Source organism: Blastomyces dermatitidis (genome assembly GCF_000003525.1).
Source record: "Blastomyces dermatitidis ER-3 genomic scaffold supercont1.2, whole genome shotgun sequence".
In the NCBI taxonomy this organism is placed as follows: Eukaryota; Fungi; Ascomycota; class Eurotiomycetes; order Onygenales; family Ajellomycetaceae; genus Blastomyces; species Blastomyces dermatitidis.
In genome coordinates, this window is record NW_025544775.1 from 3775558 (window position 1) to 3785223 (window position 9666).

Genomic DNA, 9666 nt, shown 5'->3' on the forward strand with positions numbered 1-9666 from the left:
CGTTTCTCATACCGGGTTGAAATCCAGCGTTCCGTGAGGCACGGAGCGGCTTTACCTATTTTTCCTTCCACGCTGTTGGTAAAAGCTATTCCGACGTAAATACAGACCGTGTACAGTTTATATTCGGGATCTACGTGGGCGAGAAATAATCATTTTTAAAAAAAGGAAGTTGTTGAGTGAAAAGGAATCGTGGTATTCATTTTACAATTGTCTATTTCATTTCCATGTCATGCCACCACCACAGCACAGAGCTATAGCAGAAAACCCCCTTTGATAGCCTAGTCCCACGTGTAGAACTGGACTGATATCCTTCAATTCTTCGTAAAAATTCCGTGAGCAGTATATATCTTGTTTATGATTGTTCCCCCTCCCTTCTGGCTCTCCAGTCTGTGGTAGTATCACTAAAAAATCAAACTCTAATGTGGGAGGAGAGGCTGCGACTAATCCTTCTCGAGCCGGACTGCTGGGTTCGTTTCGATGAAGTTAAGGTCTACTTTGTGTCCAAGTAGCTCACGGATGTTGCTTACGCCATATCTGAAATCGAAGAGCGTCAGTTGCTAGTTTCGAGCAATTTCTTTCTTTTTCTCTCCACACACCGAGCCACTGGTAGGCTTTTGTTTTGGTGGGGGGGGAATAAAATAATAAAGAGCTCCAAGTATTGAACTTACTTGATCATGGTAGGTCGCTCCAAGCTCAATCCCCATCCATACACTCTCATGTCCTTCGGAAGACCCATAGGCTCCAACATCTCCGGCCTGAACATCCCGCTGTTACCAATCTCTACCCACTTCCCTAAACCATCATGGTATCCGAAAATCTCCATACTGGGCTCTGTGTAAGGGTTATAGGCCGGTTTGAACCTAAGCCCATGAATACCCATCTTCGCAAAGAAGACTTCCATAAAGCCAATCAGGCCACCCAGCGCAAGACCAAAGTCAGCAATCACGCCTTCGACCTGGTGGAACTCCGCCAGATGTGTGGCATCGACGGCCTCGTTTCGGAACACCCGATCAATACTGAAATACCGGGCCGGCCGAGGGTTCGCGGCTAGTTTGTGGAGCATATAAGTCGAAACGGATGTGGTGTGAGTCCGAAGGACTAGGCGAAGCGATTCCTCGGGATCCCATGGATATCGGTAGCCAATTGACCCGTACTTACCGGATTGATGTACAGCGCGGATATTGTTCCAGTATTGTTCGTAATCGAGAGCCTTGCTGTTATCAGCGTCCGAAGATCTACCCGTCGTTTTTCCAGCGTTTGCGACATGAACGTCAGATGGGTCGTCTTCTCGCGGCTTATCTGCGCAGACGGGGTCGGAAATATAAAAGGTATCTTGAAGATCACGAGCAGGGTGTTGTTGTGGGACAAAGAGAGCGTCGAAGTTCCAGAATCCAGTCTCTACAAAGCGATTCGTGGGCATCTCCTCGAAACCCATCTCGAAGAAAATCTGTCTAAATTCCTGACGCACTTTGTTCAGAGGATGCAGGGCGCCGCTTGGTGTTATTGCCCCCTTGGCATTGAAATTGTAGGGCTTAAATTTGGCTGTTTTCCATGACCCGTTCGCGAGCATGTCAGCTGTAAGATCGGTTTCCTCTTTGACAAGCTCTCTCGCATATTTGGGACCCTTCGATATTGTGAAACTTAAAACTTTCTGCATCGTGAGAAGCTTCCGCTTGCGCAAGTCCGCTAAGACCTTAGGGTCGGAGTATGTTTTAGTTTTCTGTATGGTCAAAAGCTGCTCTCGGGTGGTGTCTTCGATTGAATCTGTGGCTGATCTCAAAACATCCTTATCTTTTTTAATCCACCCCTTTTTGAATGCATTTCCAGCTCCAACTTTTGCAGCCTCCTTGCCAACTATATCTGGCAGATCCTTTATTTTCAGCCCGTCCAGTGCCGCCCTCACGGCTTCGAACACCTTGGCCTCATGACTGCCATTGGCTACTATTCCCTCGGCTTCTGGAAGTAATACGGCTTGCTCTTGTTCAATGGTTTCATATATAATCATATCTCTGGACCTAAGGCGGTCCAGGGCGCTCTTTAGAGCAATGCTGGGGGCGGCGGGGAAGGCATCGGAAGAGAGAATCGGATCGTCAGTGGAGGAGAGGAGATCTAATATTTGCGCAGTGAGGTCGGAAGCCATGGTTGTGGCAGAATACCTGTCTCAGGGCCAATTCCCCGTCAACAAAAAATTCCTTGGTGGGGGTTCCGAAACGAGGGGAATATAATCAGTTGCGAATTATGACTCTTTGGAGATGCTTTGGCATTTTGATACGGTTAGCCAGCCTGACCATATGCGAAATTTGATACCACTCACTCACGTGATTGAAATTTTTCTCTTCAAAGCTTCCAAAGATCGACAAGACAACTACAGAGTTGGGAGAGATCAATTTTTAAGCACCAAAAAGACGAATGAGAAAAAAGCACAAAAAACATACGAAAGCCCGGATTCGCTGGTGGTCACCCACCCAACTACTAACAGGCCGGTGAGTGGCTTGAGTACGGCTGAGCGGACGGGAAGCCCTATTTTCCACTCCCTGTGTTCGTATGTGATAGGTGCTCTCTTGTTTCGAGGTTTTAAGGCCTGTTTGGGCATCTAGTAGATCATACAGTGGGAAGAAACATACCGCGGTTAGGAAACTGATCCTCGCCATAACAGAATAGTTACACAGACTCACAGGCGTGTGGCAGCTACTCAAAAAAGTAAACTACTTTGAAGGTATCAGCGTGTCATGTCATAGCAGTCCAATATTACGTGATCTTTTGAAATGAAAGATTAAGATCTGTTTGTACATACTTAACACTTCATGAGAAAAATATAATTAATATATTTTATTTGTATTTCAGCATGTTCTAGCTAACTGAGTCTGTGGGGTTATTCCATTCTCAGCATGCAATTAAACCTCAGGCTTTTGCGGTCTGCCTAGACAGAGGTGGTTCAACGGAATGCCTTGCTTGAAGGCTATTCCTACTGCAGCTGCTGCGATTTTAATTGCATATTATGTAAATATATTATGTAGATATATTATGTAGGTCTTTTTGCTACCGCGAGTGCTCTCTCAGAATCGGATGGAATAATGATCGTGATCTGGTTGTGTTGGTTTTGAAGAAATTTTATTGGCCTGCAAAGCCAGGGTGGTTTATATATAGTTTGCGTGTTGAATAAAATATATAACTATATATTTGTTTCCCGCCCATACTCTTCTTTCCTTTCTAAGAGCCATCTCCCTGGGACCACGTCCTCGACCCAGACCCGTTTCACCACGGGAACAAATCTGGTTCACCTGATGTCCCATCAGCCATCCCCGCGAGAACTACGTCACAGGTCTGTCAACCCGCCGACAACAACACCGGCGGCTTCTGGCAGCAGCCAGTGATATCTATATAACCAACGGGAGTGGTAAGAAATCCACTAGGGTCCGACCCGGCTAGATACTTTCTACGTGTTCGACCGCAACCACCCCAGGGACTCTATGGAAGGGGCGCCAAATTGTCCCGCGCATGCTCCGCCCCCTCCCCCCCTCTCCCTGTCATCTTGATATTCCTATATTATATTCTAGCTGCGACGACGGCTACGCAGGAGTCACCACTATTTGACTGGGAAACCATGGGGATATCATCAGATCAGAGGGGATGAAAAAAAGGAACTTGTACTGCCTGTATTAGATTGATATTACCATTCCGTGTAACTTCCCTCCCTCACATTATCGCCCCGGGCCATTGTATCGTTTGCTTCTCCATCAGTCTTGAGTTTCCCCTCTCAGCTCTCAGGGCCTGTCCAAGGATGTAACACTCCGGAATCGAGGGGACTTCATTTCTTGTCATTTTCCTCCCTGCCTCACTTCAGGCTCCCATTTTCTTCAAAAACAAATCATCATCAGTGAATGAAGAATCTGACAGGTCATCATCAAATGCATCCCTGGGGGTTGAGGTGTCATTCAAACGGGGCGGGAGTTTTCATCCATTGATACAGTTTTCATTCAAAAATACCAGGCACTGATATCGCTGTGTCTGCGGTAATAATAATACAGATGGGGCATACTTTACGCGATACGGTACTGACCGTTTAGGGTAAAGTTTTGTTAGGCGGAAAAAATGAGATTTCAAAATTACAGCGTGCATATCTTATGTATGCACAAACCACGGCAATTAGCATGTTCAAGTATTCCAGTGATTTGCTCAATGATTCAAATGGAAAATGGAAAAAAGAAAAAATGCTAGAGAGAGGCGAGACGCCACTTGTTGCAGACATTATTGAGCTGGGCTGTCGCACATTGGTCGTCGTTTTCGAAATATTCATAGCTCTCTACCGATAACTAACTTAGGCCGGTGAGGATGGGATGGATGTGTACAGAACTTTCTGACACCCTGGAATGCTCGGCGCCTGGTTTCCCGTGGCGATTGGACAGCATCTTGCATGATTGCACCCAATCAATTATCCTGATCCTGGATTAAGGAGGTTGAAAATTGTTGGCCCTTACGGCCGTTGCGGTTAGCGATCCCACTAGATCACGTGACCCACCACTATAATATGTTCCTGTAGATAGATCTATCAATACAACCTTCAACTATTCTACAGGTTATAGCCTGGATGGCATGTTTTTCTTTTTAGAATGTTGAACCAACATTTTTGACACAGATAGTTCACCTTTTTTTGAAAAGACTCTTACTCTTTATTAGAGATATTTCATTTTCCCTGAATCTGTCAGTCAGCAGATTCATATACTTTATTTTTTTTTTAAGAAAGCACATTCTTCATTGTGAAGAATATCACTTTTTATCTTTTTTTTTTTACATATCTAGGAGAAGCAGAGTCACCTTGATATAAGTGATATATCTGTTACTTCAGAGTTCAGCTCAAGGCTCAGAATTACATGCTTCACTAGACAACTCATTGATAGAATGATCACTCATTATGAGAAAGCTTCTGACTTGCAAGATGAGGCTGAGATCAGTTTTCATCAGAGTATGGAATTTGATGATGAGACAATGAAGAAACTTCAGAACAAAGAAAAGCAGAGTCAATCTCAACATTCATCTGCAGAATCTGTTCATTTCAATCTATTAAATTCTTCATCATTTCTCACCTCTGAAATGCTGACTTTTAATGATAATCTGAATCAATCTATCTATTGCATCACAGATAATCTTATAAATCTTATACAGATAATGCTATAGAATCAGATAGCTGCAGCTGAAATCACTCAATATCTTACTATATCTGTACAAAGAGACATTACAAGAGATGAGTTGCAGAAATATCAGAAGAAAGTTAAATATACACTAGATATTAAATCAGTGATTACATTTAATAACTCTAATTATAAAGCCTGATGTGTCAGTATATTAGCTGATATGAAAGTTATTAATGAAATCAACATTCTATTGAGAACTCAATGAGAATTCTCTTTTATATATTATATTAACTCTGAGAAGTGAAGAATCTGTTCTAAGTCTCTATATAGATGTATACTATCAAGTCTTGTTGAAAACATTTGAACTACTATTGAAACCTTGAAAGCTGACAATGCTGTGACTCTGTGAGATAAGATTAATATGAAATATGTGATATCACTGATAGAGAAATGAGTTAATGTCTTCAAGAAATTGATAAAATTATAAGTCAAGAAGAATGATTATCTTACTTTTCAGAGATATTTTCACTATCTTATTATCTGTCACAAGAAGCTCTGTCAGAGTACTGAGAATATATATCATAATCTCTTTCTCAACAATCTACAAGATTATCAAAGACTGTTTGTTAAGATATATTTAAATGAGTTTTTCTTCACTGATCAGAGACTCATTATCAATATTGATATTGATGATTTGATAAAGCAACTGATCAATTGTACATTCAAGAAGATCATTACTGAGTGAAAAAAGCAGTCTCAGACTGATTCTGTGACTGTGAAAAAGAACAAGAATAAAGATAAGAACAAAGATAAGAACAAAAGCACATCTGTATGAAAGTGCACTCACTGCAGAAGATATGAATATACTGTTGACAGATGTTTCATCTTACACTCTGATAAAAAGAAAAAGAAGAATGACAAGAAGAATGATAAGAAGAAAGAGAAGAAGAATGACTTGATAAGTTCTCAATCAGCAGCAAATGCAGTAATTACAAAGATTAAGTTCTATTTCTCTTTCACAGTCACTGAAAAACCATCCTCTAGATCTTGATATTTGAACACATGTGCAAGTCTGAATATGATGAATGAGTTTCATTCTTTTTCAAACATCAAATCTTTTAATGATAATATCTCTATTGATTCTGTGACTGAGAAAACTGGGTTTATCAAGAAGATTGAGACTGTCACCTTGAAGATTGAGAGTGATAATGTTAACTTGCAGAATGTTCACTATATTTCTAATATTACAGTTAATCTGCTCTCATTTGTAAAGCTTGAAGATCAGAGATTCTGATTTACATTGTCTTTCACTATTCCCTCATTTTTCATTTACAGAGCTCTGAATGATGTTATTTTTCATACAGTTTGAACTGCTCAGAATAACATATATAAGATTAATGAACAAGAGTTTAATGAGAATTTCAATCATCTGAATAAGACAGTCAAGTATATTGCAATATCTCATGAGTATGATTTTGATCAAAAAGTTAATCTTTCTGTGACTGCTGTTACTACTGTTAATAATGTCAATTCTGTGAATATGAAAACACAGACATTAAAGATATCAAAGACTCTTTTGAATTGATATTATAATCTCAGTCACATTCACACTGATACTATAATTACTATGATTAAGAATCTTCATACTGAAGTCACAATTAAAGGTTCTAAGACTAAATTCTTTTGTAAGAAATGTGTCAAGGCTGATATGATGCAAGATTATTTGAAAACACTGATGTCTAGATCTATTCAACTTATTGAGAAGGTTCATATTAACCTTGTAGATGATGAATGTACATTGAAAGACCTCTCTGATCACTTCTTAGAGTTCTGTCAGAGAATGAAATACTGAATACTTATCATCTGTGATGCAACTCACTACTGTTGAGTGTATTTTTTAAAGTTCAAGAATGAGACTGTTCAATACTTTGAGTTATGGCTCAGATTCATGAGTAATCTCAGATATACAGTTCCTGCTTTTCTATAGACTGATATTGATGATGTTTTCCAATTTACATGTATACACACAGTTATGAATTCATATGATATTAAATGAGAATCAACAGCATCATATTCATCACATCAGAATGATGTTTTCAAATGTGAGATCTGTACTATCATGAGACAGATTAGAGCTGCTCTTTTGAAAGATAATCTCTCTAAGAAGTTCTGAGCAGATGTTCTAGAGACAGTGATTGCAATAATTAATAATACTCTTATATCTACAGTTCTTTACAACTCAAAATTTTGACCCTCTACTGCAGAGATCTCTGTGATTTCAAGTTCATATAAGATTTCTTGATGTGCACTTATGAATATCTCACTGAATGTAAGGCATTTTCATCAATTGAGTACAGAGGTTTTTATTCACTTGCATGAATCTCAGCAGCCCGCAGATAAGCTTTCTTCACATGCTGATTTCTATCATATTATTGAATTCAGTGACATATTGATATATTGTCTATAACATTCTGAATCTGATAAGATTATTATCAGTAGTGATGTAAGGTTTCTGATCACTGAAAAATCAGTCATTACATCTGTAAAACTCATCAATTATATTATTGAACTGATTATTATATCTGTGACACTCACTAATAATACCAGTGTACCAGAACCTGATATTCATCTGATTGATGATAATGAGAACACTTCTGATATTAATGATCTGAATTTCACATGATTGTGACCTGTGAAATCACTGACTACTTACACTTTAAGCCTCATTACAGGTAACCTTCTGAAGTTCTACAAGAATGCTACATCTCAGTCAGGAAAAGTAGAAGATTATTGAAAGAAGTTCATGCAATATGAAATTACTGATCTGAAGAGATGTAATATATGAAGTTTGATCTCTAGATCTGATGTTCTAAGAGATGAACTGATTACTCTGAACTGTTAAGTGTTTCTTGAGAAAGATAGGCCTGCTGACCTGAATATCAATTCTGATGATATTCTTAGAAAATTGCATTAAGTGATTTATAGTAACTGACTTAAGAAGAGTTCTAGAGAAGAGATCTACACTTCTGTTATCACTGATACTGTCAATCATATTCTTTTTACAATAGCAGCACTACACAGTTGAACACTCTGTTAAGTGAATATAGTGATAGTATATCTTTATAAGTGTCTCACTAAGAAGGTCTATATGAGATAATTCACTGAATTTGAGACAGGTTCACTGAAAATACTTATCTGCACAGTTGAGAGTAGTCTATACAGTCTGAACTCTGCAGTGAAGATCTGATATGATTACTTAACAGCTCTATTGAGTGATCTTGAATTTACAGTTAGCACTCATAATTCAGCACTCTGATATCATATATTCAGATGTTATCTCTATATAATGATTTACATTGATAATCTCAATATCATATCTGAAGCTTCTGAGAATACTGATTGACTAGTAAGTATACTCAGTGAGAAATTGAAAGTCAAGAATCTATATCAGTTAATCAAGTATTTAAGTATGAAGATCAATTATTTGAATAAGAGAATTAATTTAATATATTATCAATATATTAAATATCTTATTAAAGATTTCTATCTTGATGATGCAGCTGTTATTAGAATATTAATGAAGAATGAATTCTGTATTGATAATTTCTCTATATCTGAGAAAGAGGCTGATTTCACAATTTAGTGATATCAACATAGTGTGAGTTGCTTGCAATATCTCACAGTTAAAACACATTCTGATATTACTTACACTGTCTTACTACTTACTCAACAGAATGTTGATTCAACATCTCAATATTGAAAGACTCTATTATATATTATATGTTATTTGAAAGAGACTATGAATCTGAGTATTTTCTATGAATGCAGCTTGTATGAGAGGTCTGTTTCTACTGATCTTTTCATTATCTCTGATTTTCTCAATAATTCCTATCTACTCTTCAGCTACTCAGATTCTGATTGAGCCAGTCTCTTAAATAATGATAGAAAATCAACATTCAGCTATGTTTTTAAGCTTGCAGATGACCTGATTTCATAACATTCAGTGAAGCAATCTTGTGTATCTCTAAGTTTCAATGAGACTGAATATGTGACTCTTAGTGAGGTGATCTGTGAGGCAACATGAATTCAGAATCTCATGATTGAGCTTGACTTCATCACTACATCTCTGATACAGATTCTCACTAATAATAAGAATATCATAGATCTCACAAAGATGACAGTCATTACAGTCTGAAGCAAGCACATTAACATGCATTTTCATTTTTCATGTTAGCAGTTGAATCAGAGAGTCATTGATTTAGAATATATTCTCATCACTCAGATGACAGTGGATGGACTCACTAAACCTCTAGACAATGTGATATTTGTATGATTCATGGTTTTGCTAGGCCTTACAGGTGTAAAAGTTGGGAATGTTTAATTTTACATTTGTATTTGGTTTTGACAGACTATCTTGGTGGTTTGGGTGTTTTTGTATGTGATTCTTGTTATCTCGAGGGGGGGTGTTGGCCCTTACGGCCGTTGCGGTTAGCGATCCCACTAGATCACGTGACCCACCACTATAATATGTTCC

At 38.4% G+C, this 9666-nt stretch overlaps 1 protein-coding gene and 1 non-coding gene across 2 annotated transcripts; both read right to left on the reverse strand.

The window, feature by feature from the left end:
- Positions 1-169: 169 nt before the first annotated feature.
- On the reverse strand, positions 170-2566 carry BDCG_01833 (phenylalanyl-tRNA synthetase alpha chain). The gene is made up of 3 exons (XM_045417381.1): positions 2319-2566; positions 669-2255; positions 170-534 (listed from the first exon to the last, which is right to left on the reverse strand). The coding sequence occupies exons 2-3, from the start codon at positions 2138-2140 to the stop codon at positions 441-443; spliced, it is 1566 nt and encodes a 521-aa protein (XP_045274212.1). The 5' UTR covers positions 2141-2255; positions 2319-2566; the 3' UTR covers positions 170-440.
- Positions 2429-2544, reverse strand: BDCG_16434. Its single transcript, XR_006700907.1, has one exon. It is a non-coding gene; the product is annotated as a 5S ribosomal RNA (ribosomal RNA).
- Positions 2567-9666: the final 7100 nt, after the last annotated feature.

Excerpts from the sequence above, each read along its gene's own strand:
- BDCG_01833 (XM_045417381.1), bottom strand. The coding sequence starts at position 2,140 with ATGGCTTCCGACCTCACTGCGCAAATATTAGATCTCCTCTCCTCCACT. Across the intron at positions 535-668 it reads GAGCGACCTACCATGATCAA|ATATGGCGTAAGCAACATCC; the intron begins GTAAGTTCAATA and ends CTTCGATTTCAG.